This window comes from Tripterygium wilfordii, chromosome 19 (assembly GCF_013401445.1).
Source record: "Tripterygium wilfordii isolate XIE 37 chromosome 19, ASM1340144v1, whole genome shotgun sequence".
Taxonomy (NCBI): Eukaryota; Viridiplantae; Streptophyta; class Magnoliopsida; order Celastrales; family Celastraceae; genus Tripterygium; species Tripterygium wilfordii.
The window spans coordinates 13,888,264-13,908,594 of NC_052250.1; the positions used below are offsets into that span (position 1 = coordinate 13,888,264).

Consider the following 20,331-nt stretch of genomic DNA (forward strand, 5'->3'; position numbering starts at 1 on the left):
CTTCAGTACTAGGGATGGCAACGGGGTGAGACGGGGTGGGGCGGGGGCGGATCATGGCTGCCCCGCCCCGCACCTCAATGGGAGCCCCCGCCCCGCACATTGGGGGAACCTTTTCCCCCGCCTCTGCCCCGTTATAATCCACGGATCCCCGCGGGTCTCTGCCCCGATGAAGCCTGTTATAATCCACGGGTCTCTGTGGGTCTCCACCCCGATGAAGGGTCACACAAACCCGACAGAACCCGACCCAACCCCGCCCCGCGCCTACTCCATGCATCCCCACAGATCCCCGCCCCGCCTCTATTCAGGTCTTTGAAAATTGCAAAATTAGATTGCACATTCTAGGATTCAAACCTGAGACTTCTAGGTGGGAAAGTAATGAACTAACCAACAAGCCCAAACTATTTTCATGTCACACTTGCCAACCAATTAAATTATTATCTTTACATATCACCTATTATATTTGTAACACCATTAAATAATTTTAGTTTTACTTAATGGTATTGATTTTAAATTTTATATTATACACATCTATAGTTTTAAATTGTTTAATTTTATACTTTATTTTATAAAATCTTAGGGTCTTAAAGATTTTATCAACATTAATGAGTAGAGGGTCATATTATGGTTTTAGGGTTTAGTGCTTAGGTTTAGGGTTCAAAGCCTTTAGGGTTTAGGGTCTTTAGGGTTTTGGGGTTTAGATGTTTAGGGTCTTTAAGGATTTGGGGTTTGGGGTTTGAGTTTAGGGTTTAGGACCTTTAGAGTTTTGGAGATTAGGATTTAGGAGTATAGGGTCATATTCAACTTAAGATTTAGGGTACTATATTTTTATCAATATCAATTCAATTGACTTAGGGTCTAGGAATTATTTATATTGGATTAATTATATGGTTCAGGGTTTAGCGCTCAGGTTTAGGGGTTAGGGTTTATAAATTATTTAGTACTTAGGTTTAGGGGTTTAGGGTTCATGGATTATTTAGTGCTTAGGGTTTAGGGATTATTTATATTGGATTAAAACTAAGCATTCAAATCTCTATTTTGACATTATTAGTTTATTACTATATTATAATCAATGTGTTCAAATCAAGTCAATTTAAATTAGGGTTTAGGGATCTTAAATTATTTTTTATCAATATCACTTCAATTGAATTAGGAGTAGACTATATTTAATTTAAGATTTAGGGTTTTATGTTTTTATCAATATTTATTCAATAATAAATCTAATTAAGAGTATAGGAGTATTGTAAAGATTATGTATAGGGTTTTAATGTTTAAGTACTTAGACTTAAGACTTATTAAAGAAGTTTAGGAGTTACTTTGATTTTAATAATAATATCAAATTAATATATGTTTAGATAAACAAATATTTATCTATATTATAAAAGAAATCTTATATATATATAAACATGTATTGCGGGGCAGGTCGGGTCGGAGCGGGAGGCATACCCGCCCCCGCCCCGCACCCGCGCGGGTTGAAAATTTTTGCTCCCGTCCCCGCCCCGCACAAGTCTCGGATCGGAGGAAATCCGTGCGGATCGGAGCGGGTCGGGGCGGATCGGGGCGAGTCGGGAATGAAATGCCATCCCTAATCTTCACTCACCCTGTCAATAAAACGCACCAACTCTCCAACTCTCCAATCTCCTGCAATGTTTTAAAAACCGGATTTCGGATCGTGTCGGTAGGTCACCGAAAACCGGTTTGACCGGTTAACCGGTCTGATTTGATTAATTAAAACTTTTAATAATTAATAATAAATTATAAAAAATCTGTAAAAATACTAGAAAAATTATAAAAATACTATAAGTTAAAATCCATTCAAATAAAGTAATAATCACAATAATAACACTCTCAATCTCAAATTAAACATAATATTATCAAATGTAATTTTCAATTAACAAACATTCTTATAAGAAAGTCCAACATAACTATATAAATTATAAAAGTCCAAGTCCAACATAACCATTTAAATCTCAATTAAGCTCAACTTTTACTATTTTAAAAAAAATTTACTTATTTTTTTCATATTTTTTTTTTCATTTTTTTATCAAATACCTGTTCAACCGGTATTTATATTGAAAACCGGCCGATTAAACCGGTATTTGACCGATAGTTGACCAAACCGGTATTTTACTGATATTTTATTAAATCGTACCGGTGACCCCTCCGGTTTCCGGTCCAACCGGTTCAACCGGTATTTTAAAACACTGATCTCCTGTGTTTTCTACGACAGAGGAGTAGATTACACGCGCTTGTGGTGAGAATATATAAAAAGATCTCGTTTCTATTTTACCGTACTTACTGCTACACTGGAATAATTGCTTCTTTGGGGTGCCGGGGACCTACGGCAGGTCCCGCTATAAGGACAAATGTAATGGTGAAGTGGTATTGGGCTAACAAAGATGTTGTCTTTTGCTGATGTGACTGTATTGTAAAATGTGTTTTGCTTATGTGGCTGTATTGGGATAAGTGTTTTGTTGATGTAGATGTATTGATATTTGATGTTTTGGTGTAGTTTTGTTGTGGATAATATAGAGGAATGGAATGTTGTTGGGTTGGGTGGAAAGAAAAAGTGTTTGGTAAGAAAAAGTGTATAAAAATTTGTGTTTTGCTGATGTGGCTGTATTAGAATACGTGTTTGACTTGATTTTTTGTGTAATAGAGGTGGGACCAGGCCAACAAAAATGTTGGCCCAGCAAATAATTTCCCATTGCATTTGCCCTAATACCCTTTGAGGGTGATCAAAAATTTTATTTTTATTTTTAAAAATTATAAATATGAATTATTTTTTTATAACGAATTTAATGATATATTTTTTGTTTGAAACAAAAATCAAATTTGTTACGATCAAACACATCAAATATTTTGAGTTTATATCCGACGATCTAAAATTGTCATGTCTTTTTCATGATAAATTTAATTTTTGTTTCGAACCAAAAATATATCGTTGGGTTCATTACGATGAATACTACATATTTATAATTTTTAAAAATAAAAATAAAATTTGTTACTACCCAAAATATGTATTACAACGGAGCCTGCTATAATAAACCAGCCACTCCTTCTGTTGTTTGATATCACCATAGTTTTCAGACTCGAACCGGCCTGCTGGTCCAATCGTGAGACCCGTGAGCCGAGGGTTCTTGCGGGCTGATTCATATAGTTAGACCGTTTGAACATGTTAACTCGTGAAAACCGACGACCCGTGAACTGCACAGTTTGGTAAAACCCGTTGATTGCGAAATTACGATATGGGCAATTTTTATATTCAGTATATAGTTATATAGTTTTATACTAGTACAATTCCATTTTAATATTTTATTAAAACAATATAATATATATTTATATAATATATAACTATTAAACTATCAATATTTATTATTTTATTATTCATCAAAAATCTACGATTCAACCTCCATTATAACGGTTGAACCTCGAAACCCTTGAACCTTCAGCATTGACGGTTCGATGTGCGGGTTGGATTTAAAAACTATGGATATAACAACTCACGAGAGATGAAAAACCCTAGTTTAATTAGTGATTTTTCCATCCTTTGAACTTTGAATGAGATCACCAACTTCAACAATTTCATCAATAACATCTAAATAAAAAAAATCAAACATATTTGTCAATCACAATAATAATGGTAGAAAACATATTTAATAATGATAATGTGAACATAATAATATACCAATTAAAAAGGAAAGGGTAGGCTCATTGGGACTCTGTTTAGTGTTGTGCGGTCCACTACCTGAAGTATTTCGGACTCCAGGGTTCTCAGAGATGCACATATAGTGAAATTCCATTTCAAGTTAGATTGACTTTAGAGCCCCAGTGAATATAATTCTCATGGGGTAATTCAACTATATCATTAGTTCTTTCATGATTCTTTAATATCCCATGTTCGACATATTCATTTTATTCAATGGAATGGAATTCCTATTTCCTGCCAATAGATAATGTGTTCGGTAGCATGGAGTTATCATCAGTACTATGAAAATGCATCTGGACAGTTGTTTTTGCTCCACTTGAATGTTTGTAAGTTTCTTTAAATGCATTCTGATGTTAGTCTGTGCTGAATCACTTAAGAGTCAATTCCCGAAGAAAAGCAGATGTGTCAGAAAATCCAGTGGCAACATGAGAATAAACCTAGCACACCATTGTAGAGAGGTTAGTAAATAGATTCTTGAGATAATATCCTGAACCCCATAAGCTTCCTTCTTTGATAGCATCAACATATTCTCTGTCATCATCAAGCAATCCCAAAGCATAACATGCGTCTTTGAAGGAAGAATAACGTACTCCATTGATAGTTCTAAGATCTTCGTAACATGTAGGGCCTTTGACAATATTTAGCATAATTCTAAGATAATGCATTTCACCACTACCTGGAGGTACATAAAAAATTCTTCCGATTGAAAATCCTCTTTTTCTTGGGAACCATTGACGCTCTTGCTGTCTCCATACAAATTTTATTGGAAATTCAGCATATGAGAGATTCTTAGCTTCTTCATAAACTATATTTGCTTCCATCCAAGCCATAAACATTGTTTGTTGAGATCTCATCCTAATAAGAACATCATCTATTGCTTCATCATCAGGAAAAACAATATTTTGTTGATTTGGAAGATGGAAAGACAAACGCTCGACCGAGGAATTTCTGTAATGAATGTCAAAGGCAAAAATTCTCCAAGATGCCTCGCTAGGAGATATGTATCTACAATCATAGTACATGTTGATTTCATCCATATTATGATCTCCTTGTTCAGTGTTTTGACATTGATAGAAGGAAGCAGTAACTCTATCATGTCCTTTATTCACATATTTAAATAGATATTTGATAGATCTTGACTGATTGCACCATTCGACATTGATATGAGCATGATACTTCTTCAAAAGATAGGAGTTGTATGGAACCACGTACCTGTTGTCAATGACAATTCCTTTCTTTTGTATTGTCCTACCATTATCCCCTCTTTTATAAACAGGATATCCATCTGGATCAATAAATGTTCTATCATTAAACTTTTTAGGAAACTTTTTAAGACACTTTCCATTCTTCATACATGGGGATCATAGGTTAGAAGCTCCACAAGGACCGTGAATCATGCAATTCTTTACAAGCTCATATAATTCAGGATCATCTTCTACAACTGGAATCTCAGCAGATACGATCTTATCAATATCTTCACCATTTTGAACTTTGCTACTTGGATGTAAGAATAATAAAATATGAGCATGAGGAAGGTCACGTTTCTGAAACTCGATTGTGTACATTGCTGCATGTCAAAACCATATGAATAAAATGATTTTCAGTTTAGAGCAACCACCAAAGGAAATAAAATTAATAAACAATCAAGTTTAGAATAAATTAGTGAATAATTAAATGAATTTGAATTTGGAATAAGTTAGTAAACAACATATTAAAAGAATAACACATAAATAATATATGAACGAAAAAAAACATTAATATGATCAATTCAAAATTAGCAAATGATAAGTTCTCTTAAAATTAAAATTCAAGAATTGAATTATCAGCGTTAACTCTTCCAAAAATTTGATTCTTCCTTAAGTCATTCATCAATTCTTCCAATTTGATCTTGAAAACTCTGCATAGTATATCTGGTCTATCTTCAGGTCTTATGAATAGATTCCAACAAAGCATGCTAGCTAGACATGCATCTCATTATGTATGGTTATGGACAAAAGTCTTATGGATGTATGACATTTTCATTTGCCTATTGATTTGTTTCAAAATTATAAATTTGGGCTTCCATTTTGATTATAAATTTGTTTCTAGATATGTTTTTGTTTAGGGGCGGTGTTTGGTTAACTAGGTTTATTGCTTTGTGTGTGTATTTGTTTTAAAAAAACCTAAACCTTGTGTCTAGTACAGTGTGTGTTTTCAAAATTGTTTAGGTGTTCCACTTAAAAGGCCTGGGTAAAAATCCCACATCGGTTGTTTTAATTGTGTGTAGTATATAAGTCTAGCAAACCAAACATCTTTTGGCCCGGGGTGGTGTTTGGCTAGTTAGGTTTATTGCTTTGTGTGTGTATTTGTTTAAATTTTTTTTTATAAATTTGGGCTTCTGCTTTGTTTATTGATGTGTTTGGGCCATTTGGATTTAGGTTTTTATCGATACATTCATTCAAAGCAGCTAGGTGTCGGGACCCCGTTAGTGCTAAATGGCCCAAGGTTTTTTGTCCCAACTCAATCCAATCCTAGGTGGCATTACACATAGGATTCCACCTCAACAATTTTTCTCTATATAAGCATTATCTCTCTCATTTTCTCTCTCTCCCTCTTTCTCTCTCATTTTTCTCCCTCTCACGAAAACCACCACCACCACCACTGTAGCATCACCGTCCGGCCACCGATTGGAGCCCTCGACCCACCGAACGGAAGCCCTCGACCACCACCATCATTTTCTGACCGACCACATCACCTATCGTAGCTCCTTTCATCAGAAAAAAGCACCCAAAGGAGGACACCACGACACAAAATGCATCGATCCGGCCACCTCCGGCGACGTCTCCGGCAACCAACCTCATATTGGGACTCTAGGTATCGAGGCGCACCTTACCCATCCATTTTTCGATCCTGTCATCCACCCACCTTCAACAACATTTCCGTTCACCTTCAACAACAATGTAAATTTTTTTCTCCTTTTTTTGCATATTTGGAAGTTACATTGTATTGAAAACAGTGTAACATTGTGTTTACAACCATTTGGACTATTTGCAAATTAAATTGTTTTTTAAACAATATATCTACCTTATTATTCTTAACTGGTTTTTGGACTATTTTTTCTACAGCTTATGTTTGTATATTTTGAAAATTATATTGTTTTGAAAACAATATAATTGCGGGTCTGTTTGGCAAAAAAACAATGCGATTGCATACTTATATGTAAAAGATTAATATATTATCATCTCTTCAAAACAATGTAATCACATGTCTGTTTGGTAAAAAGCAATGCAATCGCATGTCTTTGTTCAAAAAAACAATGCAATTGCATCTGTATGAAAAAAAAAAAACAATGCAATCGCATGTAGTATAAATGATTTACTTGTCTATTTATAATTAATAAGAGATGATGAAATCATGGAAGTTGAGAAAAAAAGAAAAGTGAAAGATAAAAAGTGAGTGTTTAATTTTTAAATTTTGAACAAAAAGAGAGGAGAGGAATTTGATTTTAAAAAAATATGTCATGTCATCATATCTATGTGGCAATGTCACATAGACTTGACACAATACGGTTAAAAAATGTTGGCCATTTAACATTTTCGGTCGGGGCTCACGCGTACGGTATGCTAGCTTCATATATATATACAAGCTTCAACCGAGCACTATTGAATTCGGAATTCCATCCCGAACGCAAATTGAGAGGACGAAAACCCTAGCGGCGTGCGTAAAGTATTTCGTAATCCCATCGCTTTTCGATCTGTTTGTTGTCTCTTCTGCTCTTTCCCAACGTTTTATGTCAATTCTGTTGTTCTATCTGTGTGCGCTCACTTTGCTTCCTGCTTTGTTAGAACTCGCGTTGTGAATCACTTCTCTTGAGTTGAAACCGGGATATTTGAAACTCTGTGAGTCTCCAATAATGATCGTCGTCCTGTCTTCCATGAGTTGTTGATTATTATTGCTTTTTTTTTTTGGTTAGTTCGTCTCCAATAATTATCGTCGTCCTGTCTTCCATGAGCTGTTGATTATTATGCCTTGTTTTTTGTTTAGTTTCGATTAGTACGTATATTCTTGCAAGACAGTGCTAAACCTGTTCAATATGTTTAGGACCTCTGGTTGTTGATTTTTCCACAGAAAAATAATTTAGTAGTTCCAGAAACTGCTGCTTACTGGCTTTTATCTATTATATTTTCCTTTTACCGTTGCTGTAATCTTCAGTAAATATTTTTTATGCTTCCATGAGTTTATGGCATTAAGGATGTGTTTAGCAGGAGGTTCTTTCTCTTTTGATACCATTGATTGGTTAGACTCGGCTGGTGCAAGTGTTCTATGCAAAGCTTTAGAGCTGAGTATATTTTAATCAAAAGTGTTTGTGCATCTCAAATTTTCAGGGGAGGTTTATGATACTAATGACATGTTGTTTTTTCTCTCTCTCAAATTAGAAGCAAAGACTTTTTTTAATTAATAGTTAATGAAGATATATGTATCTTTATAGTAACATAGGCAATATCATTAAGGAGAAGTTTTGAATCATTTCTGATGTTGCTTTCCTTGGAGCATGGGTGGGCACCTTGTATTCAGGATATAGAATACAAATATGGAAAGAGAAACAAAGAGGTGGTAGAAGAGTAAAGGCTATCTTGAGGGTGATAAGCAAGTTGTATTCATGTGCAAAAATGAAGGGATATATATATGTTATTGCTTGTGCTTAGAAATTCCATATTGCTCTGTGGAATTATTGCAAATGAATTAATTGAGAAGATTTTGAACTCCTTGAGCTAGCTTCGTTTATGAATCTTTCTCTTGCACTTGAATTCCGAAAGATATTCCTCTATATTTTATGACCCAAGCCCTTCTTTTTCTCTCTAATAGTAAAGGAGGAATACAATGGAGCATGACTTCCTTGTGAAAATATTGATAAAAAAAGAAGTGGGACGGAGTTGATAGGTTTAGTTAAGGTGTTGAAAGTTTCTTGATGATGAGTAAATTTTAGTTGTGTAACTCTGATCTGATCGACACAAGTTCTATTTTAGGTGGCATTGAGATGGTTCGCATTTAAGGCAAGATTAAAGTTAGGATTTAGATTTTTTCTTTAAATGGACTTTTTGAAAATTGACCCCTATTTCCCTCTGGTCCAACTCCTAAGCAGGGGTATGTAGGAAAAAAATTTCCAACCATTTTCTACCCTATAGTATAGTGGTGCTCATAGCCTTGAACAACTTCAAAACTCGAGAAATGTTCCTGGTTCTTGTTTGGTTATGGATTGGTTGCTCCTTGCGTTGCCTCTGGTTGTCTTCAATTTCTTGTTGACTATTTCAGATTGGTAGTCATTGATTGCCATCAATTTCAGGTTTCTGGTGGTTTTACATGCATGATTGACTCAATACTTCCTGCTTTTAATGGATATTGAGAGTTAGTGATACACTATTTTTTCATGCCATCAATTTAGTTTTAGGGTTTTGAGTGCTTTGATGGTCTCTCTTTAAGTGGTTTTTGCCAACATTATGTGCTCTTCAATTTTTATATTGTCATTATTTGTTTGTTTGGATTATTGTCTCTGTTAGTTATCATTGTCTGATGCATAAAGCTTTCTCGAAAGAGTAGTCCTAAAGGGAACGGTTTTGTGCATCTATGAACTGTTTCTGTTACCATCAGTTTTTCTTTTTCTTATTCTTCAACTACAGCTTTATGGTTTGGAGGTTACTGCCCTACTGGCATGTTGAGCTTGGAATTTACTCAAGCACTAATTGGTTTTGGTTTTGTCAATCTTGGAGTACAGCTATCAAATGGAGGTTCATTTTGATTCCGAAGATCTCTATCTAGTCAAAAAAAGAAAAAAAGATCTCTATCAGGTCGAGGATATGGTGCATGAGCAATGTGATCTACCAGTAACTTTACAATTTCAATGGTGCCGTATTGTTTCTTTTACCATCAGTTTTTCTTTTTCTCAATCTTCAACTACAACTTTATGGTTTGAAGGTTGCTGCCCTACTGGCATGTTGAGCTTGGGATTTACTTGACTACTAATTGTTTTTGGTTTTGTCAATCTTGGAGTACAGGTTCCAAATGGAGATTCATTTTGATTTTGAAGCTCTCAATCAGGTCAAGGATAAGATCCTTGGTCATATAAGGCATGAGCTACGTGATGCATCAGTATTTGTAGAAACTCGCGGGTGCCGTATTTCAAAGTTTGCTGACGAAGACAATGCATGGATGGTACGTGACATATTATTGACAGTGCTTGGTCACTTTGGACCATATGTGCTACCTCCCTTTCAAGTGGAAGCAGATTCTTCATGGTATACTGCCTTCGCAACGGAAGGTGCTCTTTTCAAACCATCCAAAGAAAAACTCTATAAATCCTGTATGCTTTACGATGGCGGACACGTCTTTTTCCCATCTAAATCCTATAAATGCATCTTGAGGTTAGTAATAATGCCTTACCTCAGATTAATTATTTTGCTTCCTTATACAGCTTAGTAATTCTTATTTGTTTGTACTTGATGCAGGGACATAATTACATCTGTTTGGCTTTTGAGGGATACACAATTGCGTTGTCGCTTATCTCTGGAGAATATTTACATAGTAGAGTATGATGGCACTTGCATGCGGGATCGTGCTACTTTTGCCAAGTTTTTGAGATTTGACCTGCGAGGTCTATATTTCTAATGCCTTTTGTTGGTTTTTGATGCTCTTATTAATTGTTAATAGATTTTTACAATATGGTTGCAGAGCGTCTAATTGTTGACACAGTTGAAGTGCGTGAAAAATTGAGGAGACTTTTTGAGGAGATCAATAGCAAATGCAATGTTGATGGTGGTTCAAAAGCTGAGTTTGATCTTTTTTTGAAGAATTTCACTCTGGAGTAAGTAGTGTGTCTAATTTGTGATACTATTACATTGATACATTGGCCAAGAGATTTGTTACACACTTACACCATGGATAATATGTGGAGGGAGATTTAATTGATTATGTTGAGAGTTTAATTTTTGTATTTGATTTACAATTCGTTTTTGTCGAATTGAGTCTTTTATTTATGTCGAAAAGTTCATTGACGTAAAGGCTTTTATGTTTGTCGAAAATACATTATTTACAACATTTTTCTGCAATTATATTAGATGTCATTGTATGGTGAACTGCAATGGTGAATAATTAATGTCGTCTTGTGACAGCGTTATGTAGGTGGTCTTGTTTTCTTCTTTAGCTCACATTTTAGTGACGCAAATGATTAGCTAAAGAAATCTTTCTTTTGATGGTTGTGTATTTGGAACTCAAATATTAGATGCGATCCATTATTGCCTGCATTATTCCCATTTGGAACTGAAAACATTTAATCTTTTTATATTTTTGTGCTTATTGTTTTTTCTTTCAGAAAGAGTTTCTCCTTTTGGTGTCTGTCCTATCTTTGCCCAAAAGGAAGTAAGTGGTTGTGTATCAGTGTTTGAAACCTGTCTGGGCTTCTTTTTCTTTGCTCAATATTCGGGTTGGATATACTCCAACTTTTATCTCTTTTTTTTTTTTTTTTTTTTTTTTTTTTTTTTTTTTTTTTTTGCAGTCATCCATTGGACATGTATGACAACGTTATCTTTTGGAAAAAGTATCAGCGCATGAATTTCATTGATCGCATACTTGAACTCTCTCGGTCGGGAGATATTGTTATCTATGGCGATGAGACTAAAGATGCTTTTGAGGAGGATTGGGAGTCTAAATTGAGGAGTCATCCTGATATTCCATTATTTCTCGATCTCAATAGGCATATTACTAAACCAAGCAGCTTTGATGATACAAAAGGTGTGCCGGATACCAGTATGAAGAAATGTATTGAGACCATTAGGGACTTGTACTTCAATTTTGAACGTTTGAAACAACAATTGGAGGTGATTGCTTTTTCTTAGTCCCACCTGGCACCTGGTGTTGTCAATTTTATCACCTTTAAGCACATAATTCCCTTTCTTTTACTTTATATTGTTCTTTCATTTGGTTAAAAGTGATTTTCTGTCACAGAATATGGGGGTCAAACCCAAACTTGAAGACTCTGAGCAAGTCGTGGATTACATCCATTACATCTTCCCGTACCTCATTGGTGGATTAGCTGAACGAGCATTTGCAAAGAAGTGGCCTTTGAATATGTCTTTTCGACCATGGATATCAACAAGCCTCTTTTTTTTCCTCAAGGACTCACCGCTTCTTGTTTGAGCATGTACACTATCCCAGATTTTTAATGTCAAAAACATTTATCCTCTGTTTACTGTGGAGCATTTTCGCCCGTTATATATGCATGAGTATTGAGAGGCATTTTTGCCTGTTATATATGCATATGAATATTGAGAGTGTGTATGTTGTCTATTGACTTTCTGTATTTTGAGGTTGCTTAGTTGATGGGCTGTTCACATGCATTGATAGTTACTTATGCTAGCTATTAATATTCTTTTCTTAAGACTAGCTATTTGTGTTCATATACATTGTTTTATAATCTTTTTATTGGTCTCAGTAGCCATGCTGTGTACTCTGTGCACGGTAAATGAATAATCTGACACTAGGTCATTTGTTTTTTTGGAAGATTGATTGTGAATATAATTTGTGTTTCTGGGGTTTAGCAGAGAAACCTAGCGGTATTTCTTCATCTTAGATATCTCAAACTCTATTGCTTGAATTATGTTTTTGGTTTTTTTTACTCATTCTCGACATTTATAGTGTGTGTGGATTGAGGGATTTGGGGGGGGGGGAAGGAGAAGGAAAATAAAATTTCCTTCTACTTTCTTTGTTTGGATAGTTTAGAAAAAAGTAAGGAGAGAGATTTGAAGAGAATTGGGATAAAAATTTCATTAAAAGGAAAGATTTGGAGGCAATTAGGGGGAAGATTCCTTTTCATTCTCTTCTCTTTTCCCTAAATCTCTCAATCCAAGCATATTATTAGTGTCAATTCTGTTTGTGTTAATCTATTATTGTTTTGGTGCATTAAAAGCATTTGTCCAATATGCCATTATGCATTTGTAGAGATCGAGTCAAAAAAAAAAAAAGAAAGAGGCAAGGCGTGAAAAATATTGCTCATGGGGATAACCTCTTTCTTTTCAGAAGAGCAAAAAATGTTAGAACCAATAGGATGAATGTGTGGTCTCTTCTTCTTGGATCGTGTATTCATTGCTTGAAACAGGAGAATATGATGATGCAGGTTTCAGTAAACCGAGTTCAACCAATTAAACAACAAAAACTTTCTGCAATCTGAGCAAAGAGCAATTAATCACTGACACACCCTTTTTTTTGGTACTGTACCATTGCTCTGATCATTTGACCTGATATGACTGGAATTCCACAAGATGATGCTTTTGCAGTGTGCTGATTTGGGTGGACATTATCGATTTGGGCTTTGTTTATTGATGTATTTGGGCCCATTAAGTGCATTTGTTTGTATATGAGGCTTTCTCTCAATAGTTCGGCTTTTTTGGTGGGCAAGATCTACCAGCAATAACAGCAGGCAGAGGAGTTATTTGCCTGTTGATTCAATCATGTCTTGCTATTTAGATCTCGAGTCTGGCAAGTTTTGGTTCCCTGCTCAGGTCATCCAACTTCTCTTGAAGCTCTTTGATCCTCGACCCCCGTTGGAATACAAGCCACCTTCGGAGAAAAGTAAATGGCAAGAAAAGAATAAATTAGATAAATTTTGTAGAACTAACCGTATCATGTTCTTGAAGTACTGTGACAATCGAAATGCCTTGTTTTTCTCCAATCCAACATTAGGAAAGTCAAATAAAAGATCTCTGTTGCTCTTTGTTGAGAGGAAATCTTCAAAAGTCTTACCAGCAGGTTTAAATACAACACAGAATTTTCCTTTATGTTGAAATGGCGCCCCTCCGTATAATGGAAGTCTAAGATCTTTTAGCTCTGAATTTGCTTTCACAATCCTTGTGATAAGAATATCATCGTATGATTTGTCGTGATATGGACTTTGAATATTGTGAGCGAGGCGGTAGTTTTCAAAGCAACTTTTCAATTCATCCTCATCCGACTATAATAAGATGAAAAGATAACAATTACTATGACATTAATGGAACATAAACAGAATAACAATTACTATGACATTAATGAAACATAAACAGGATTGAATAAAACTACTAACCAATACATCCTTAGTGTCAATCTCCATCTCCTGAATAAATCTGGGGAGAAATGGGAAAAAAAAAAGTAACAATAAATGATGAAAATAGCTGATCCAACAAAACATATATAAGTTGTTAAAGCTAGCCAAGGAAAGCATTGATAAAAGCTGCAATTTCAACATCTGGAGAGTGGAGATTCAAGGAAAACAATAATAGGATTCAAGAGTACATTGTAGAAAAGTCACCCATCAAGATGGTTGGAGTTAAGGTCGGATCAATCAAGGTTAGAGATTCAAATGTCTCCTATACTTGGAAATTCTCAAATAATACAAATTCAAGTTTACACAAAGGAAATCAAAATTTTAATATTTCAGCATCATAGAAATATAAACTATTTGAACATCGATCAACCCCAGATAGCAGTGTAATGATATCTTTAAATCATAGAGAATAATCTCTCTATTTCTTGATATGCTTCTCGGGCCGACACGGCCTTCCTCATCTACCAAGTCATTTTGACATTAATCAACAAAACAAAAGATCATTTATAAAGCAAATACATAGGGAAAGAATGTACCAGTCCAAGTTTTAGACCTCCTCTTTCGGTTTCCTCGTCTGACCGAAAAGATGCTGCTAAAGTCCGTCTCTCTCTAGAGACTTGCCGCTGCAAGATCCGACAGGAAAACCTAACGCATGAGTTCTGAAATGGGCTTGGGTTTGATACAGTCCATTCATTAAATTTTTTTTTTCTTGGGGGAAGGGAAAAGTTAACAATGGACCGGCCCAGTTCACATCCTTCTAATTCAGGCCCAATAGAATGCACTTGTTGGTTTATAACTTATAGTCTTATACGGCGTGAGGATGAATAATGAATGTCACTCTCTCACAGATAAAGCAAAACAGTGGGGAAAAAATTCAGAATCAAATAATCCATTCATTAATTTTCCTTTCTGGGCTCAGTCCATTCTTGAAAACTAAAAGGGAAATGTGAACAATGGACCGGCCCAGTTAACATCCTTCTAATTCAGGCCCAATATACCATAGTCAACCAGGCTAGTCAAACCGACCTAAAAATCAAGAGTCTCGCCTCTAAGTGCGTCCGTCACTCGGTAAATGGTTTTTTTGATGTTACATTGGTTGGATTGTCCTTTTCTATATAAATAAAAGGTGACAAAACCCAACTATTGTGAGCTTATTTAATTTATTTTTTGTCCAGCCTTTGGTTAGTGATTCAACCCATATCTCTATGATATGGAAGTGTGTATTAGGGGCTTTTCTTTGTATGATGAAAAAGAGGGGAAGTGCTGTCAAAAAGTTTGCTATAGACACAATAATGTTTAAATGACGATCGTGGACAAAAAAGTGATCCGATCGGTTTGAAATTTTGACATTGTGCGATTGGAGTTTGGAGTTGTTGATCACCGCCAAACTTTGCAGGAATGTCACTACTAAGGTCTCTGAGATTTTTGTCAACTTTCCTCTTTGATTTGTTGTTGATTACCAATGATAAAGTTCTTGATGATGTGTGTTTGCCTCTAGTAATATCTAGAGAAAACTCATTTTACCCTTTTTTTTTGATTATAGTAGAAGTTTTGGATGGACTATGGTCCTTGTTTTTCCCTTCTCACACAAGGAAGTTTTCCACATTAAAATTATATCCTTCTAAATGAGGCTCAATAGAGTGCGCTTGGTTAACACTTATAACTAGTCCAATGTCCGCAAGCTAAATTTTAAATATTATTTTTTAAATTTTTTTTTCCATAATAATACAGAGAAATAATTTAAATTTAATTTTGTTCTCTTGAAAACATGAACAACAAACAATTCTATTTTTACACATAAGAGAATTTTATTATTCAATTTACTATATATTTTTTCACGAAATTCATCGTAACTAAATTTTCAATAAATATATTTTGGAATGATATTTTAATTCAAAGCATCATATAACTTAAGTGTCTCAATATCATTAATGCATTGTATGCATTCAAATTTTTCCTAAACTTTTCCAATAATTGTCACGCAATCTCTGTTTCAATAATTGGAGGTCTCCTTTAGATTCCATTTTTTTTTTCTGACTTGATTAGTTATCTTGAATTTCTTTTCCGTCAAAACTTTATATTCTGATAATACGAACCCAATTTATCACTTCCATTTCCAGGTTTTTGGGTAATTTTATCCTCAATAAGAGTTCCAATTTGTTCTATTTGAAGTTTTACAATTCTAATTGACTTTGGGTTTTCTCTTCCAGAATTGTGGTCATTTATGTAACATACATGCACTATACTTAATTCTTTTTTTTTTGAAAGAGGATCATGGACCCAGATGTATTAGATAGAAACCAATACAAACCACTATCAGTGGTCACTTTCTCTACCCATAGGCAGACGAAACACTAAAAAAGAAAGACTACAATCAGAGCAGGAAGAATTAAAGCAAGGCAAAAACTAGAGCCTTGGACGCGACCCAGCTACCAAAAAAAGAAGACTAAACTACTAATAACAGTCCAAGGAGTCCCCAAACCTGGAACTACAGCCCCTAAACACCACTTCTGTCGTCAGAAGAACCTTCCCTTGCCACAATTACCTCCACCTCGGAAGGGACTTCCTCAATCCAAGAAAGAAAAGAGTTGGCCACAATGCCTTTTTGTGCAAGAATATGAGCCGCCTCATTAAGGTCTCTTTTAACATGAGAAACCTTCCACTGAAAAAAGAAACCCAGCAATCTAATTATATCCAAAACAATCACACCCCAATCCGATAAATTGTCAAACGGAGTACGGGGATGAAGAGCATCTATAATTGTTAAAGCATCTCCTTCTAATTGAATTGCCTGAAACCCAAGATCCTTAGCAAATTGTAAAGCAAGAAGGGCTGAAAGCGCCTCGGCCATTAACGGACTAAGAGCTATTGGTCTCACATCAGAGCAAGCTGCCAAAGGAAAACCCTGATCATCCCGAATAATACAGCCAAATCCAGACCGATTAAGATCAGAACACACAGCTGCATCAAAGTTGATTTTCACCACACCCGCTTGGGGAGGACACCAAGATAATAGAGAAGGAACATCCGGAAACATAACCCCTCCCCTCTCCTCTTGTAGGCCATGTAACATAGACTGAAGTGACTCAGAGGCCAGAGTAAAAACTTCATTGGAAGAGGGCAGAGTGCCCCCATACACTCGAGTATTTCGTCGGTGCCAAATCATTCTTAACATCACTGCAAAAGCGGCCAAGCTAGAACTGTCAAGACGGCAAGAGAAGAGAGTCCATGCCTCTTTAAAAGATGAAACCAACAAAGGTAATTTCTGGATTCGGTTAGTACTGTGACAAATAACCTCCGAAGCATAAGGACACAAGAATAATGCATGCATTAGAGATTCAAGGGAACTTTTACAAAGCATACAAGAGGCATCTAAAAGCAATTTCCGTTTAGCCAAGTTATCATAAGAAGGAAGAATATTATGGACCGCACGCCATAAAAATAACTTGGTTGAAGGAGGAACCTGGAGGGCCCAAATACCAGGCCAAAAGCCACTCCCCGAGCTATCAGAAGAAGAACTAGGACCCAACCTGTCTCTGAGATCTAAAGCTCGATGATACCCACTCCTAACAGAATAATGGCCATTCGCCGTACCATTCCAGAACATCTTATCCACACCCATGCCAAGGCTAATTGGGAGAACAAGAATAGCATTAGCTTCCTCTACCGTGAATATACTTCTAATCAGAGAATGGTTCCACCATTTAGAAGTAGGATCAATAAGAGAAGCTACATTTGAATCCCTAGAGAAACCCTTCTCACTAGCAGCTTCAGAAAAACTTAAAGACATCGCAGCCCACCTATCCCCCCATATTCGAATATTGTGGCCTTTAGCAATTCTCCACTGGAGACCATCCCTTAGGATCCAGCGAGCGGAACAAATGCTTTTCCACACAAAGGAAGAATTAGAGAGAGAATCAGCTTCCAGGAATGAGGAATGTCGAAAGTACTTGGCTTTGAGGACACGGGACACCAAAGAATTTGGGGAAATAATTATTCTCCACCCCTGCTTGGCAAGAAGTGCTTCATTAAAGGACCCAAACTCGCGGAAGCCTAAACCTCCCACAGCCTTCGATTTACACAAAAAGTCCCAAGGCAACCAAGAGATACCTTTACTGTCACGAGACCCTCTCCACCAAAATTGACGAATAATCCCATTCAACTCTTTACATAACCCTGCAGGAAAACGGAAGAATTGCATGCTATAGGTCGGGATAGCCTGGAGCACCGATTTAATAAGAACTTCACGGCCTGCAAAAGATAAGAATCGGTTCTTCCAATTTTGGGTCTTCTTCCGAACTTTATCCACCACAAACCTTAACGAATCCGACTTTGATCTCCCAACCATGGCTGGAAGTCCCAGATACATCTCAAAAGCCAATATTTCTTGCACCCCAATCGACTCTTTTAACTGGTGTTTTACCTCCAATGCTGTATGTTTACTAAAGAAGAGAGATGTTTTTTCAACTTTAAGTTTTTGACCTGAGATAGCTTCATAATCACCAAGAACAGAGCGGATACACTCCCAAGCCTCAATAGTGGCCCTACAAAACAAAAGACAATCATCCGCAAAAAAAAGATGAGTCACCCTGACTCTACCACCCCCAAAAGGAACCCCTTCCATTTTACCCATCAGCTCTAAATGGTAAAATCTATTACTCAAAGCCTCCGTACAGATCACGAAAAGAAGAGGGGAAAGGGGATCACCTTGCCGGAGACCCCAGGAAGGAATGATAGTATCACTAGGCACCCCATTTACGAGAATGGAATAAGAAACTGTTCGCATACACTGAGAAATCCATCTGATCCAAGTATCGCAAAAACCCAGCTTGGCCATAACCTCTTCCAGGAAGTCCCAGTCCACTCTATCATATGCCTTACTCATGTCCAACTTGACCGCCATATAATCTTTTTTACTACGATGCTTGATTGCCATTGAATGCAATGCTTCATATGCAACTATAATGTTATCAGTGATCAACCTTCCTTGGATAAAGGCTGATTGGTTACCTCTTAGCACCACAGGTAGAATGTGTTTCAGTCTATTAGCAAGAAGTTTTGCAATAATTTTATAGAGAACATTGCACAAACTAATTGGACGAAAATCAGTCAGCTTCAAAGCATTCTTCACTTTGGGAATCAAGACAATCAAAGTCTGGTTAATGTCCGAAAGCAAGGACCCCGACTGTAGAAATTCGTTGACCGACGCAAAAATATCATCCCCCAAGCTCTCCCAATTCTGCGTATAAAAGGCTGATGAAAAGCCGTCCGGCCCAGGCGATTTGTTAGGATCAATATGAGAAACAGCCAAGAACACCTCTTCCTTGGTACACGGATTACATAAAAAGGAATTCATAGATTCAGAAACTGTACATTGGAGATTTTGCAGAAACTCAATAGAAGGAGGACCCGCCGAGATCGAAAAAAGATCAGAAAAATAATTCTGGAAGGCCTGCCTTACTTGAACCTCAGAACCGACCAAATTCCCTTGAAGATCTTGAATAGTCAAAATTAAATTACTCTTCTTCCTTTGCTGCATACAATGATGAAAAAATTTTGTGTTTCTATCCCTTTCCCGCAACCAAGTAATCTTTGATTGTTGCCTCAAAAGAGATTCCTCATTTTCTCTAAGGATATCAATGGCAGAACGAATCCTAGAGAGCTCTTCTTGATTGGAAGCACATTCTCCCTGAAGGTTCAAGGACAATTTGTCTTGCAAAGAATTGATCTGATGACTTTGATTCTTCTTATACTTTACAACCCATTTTCGGATCCCCTTCTGACACCTCTTTAAATTGCCATAAGAATGACTCATTCTTGAAGAAATATGATCAGAAGGCCTGCCCTGGGCCCATTGATTCTTAATAACTTGCTTACACTCTGCATGAGATCCTCACCAGTTAACAAAACGAAATCTAGCACCCTTGGGCTTGAGACCAGAGTCTACCCTGATAGTAGAGATAATCAGACAGCTATGATCTGAAGAAGATGTACCCACATTTTGAACACCAAGGACGGAAAAAAATTCATCCAATCAGGGTTGGCCATAGCCCTGTCAAGGCGCTCTTTAATGAACGATTCCGGTAACGCCCGCCTATTACTCCAAGTAAATTTCGGCCCAGAAAAACCAAGGTCATACACCCCTACATCCTGAACAGCCTGGTTGAAAAGCTTCATATGACGACCCACCTTAGAACTACCACCCACTTTCTCGCCATAATTAGAAATAGCATTGAAATCGCCAGCACAAAGCCAAGCCTGATTAGGAGGAGAGAGCTTACGAAGTAACTGCCAAGATTGATCACGCAAAGCCTGAATTGGGTTCCCGTAGAAACCGGTAAAGACCCAAGGAACCTCTGAACTGCGATTTGAAATAGAGACACTGATGTGGAACTTTGAAAAACTGATGAGAGAGACTGATAAATCATCCCTCCAAAAGAGAGCTAAACCCCCCTTCTGACCCACGGAGTCCACCGCAAAAGCACTTTGAAAACCAAGTTTTATACGAAGACGT

General features: G+C 36.5%; 1 protein-coding gene and 1 pseudogene across 1 annotated transcript; one reads left to right on the forward strand and one right to left on the reverse strand.

Moving 5' to 3' along the window:
* Nucleotides 1-4,143: 4,143 nt before the first annotated feature.
* On the reverse strand, nucleotides 4,144-5,390 carry LOC119985596 (annotated as a pseudogene).
* A 1,917-nt stretch (nucleotides 5,391-7,307) lies between these two features.
* LOC119985750 lies at nucleotides 7,308-12,121 on the forward strand. The gene is made up of 7 exons (XM_038830125.1): nucleotides 7,308-7,411; nucleotides 9,459-9,587; nucleotides 9,739-10,104; nucleotides 10,189-10,334; nucleotides 10,412-10,544; nucleotides 11,235-11,556; nucleotides 11,684-12,121. Exons 2-7 carry the CDS (start codon nucleotides 9,466-9,468, stop codon nucleotides 11,873-11,875), a joined length of 1,281 nt encoding a protein of 426 aa, XP_038686053.1. The 5' UTR covers nucleotides 7,308-7,411; nucleotides 9,459-9,465; the 3' UTR covers nucleotides 11,876-12,121.
* The last annotated feature ends 8,210 nt before the right edge of the window (nucleotides 12,122-20,331 follow it).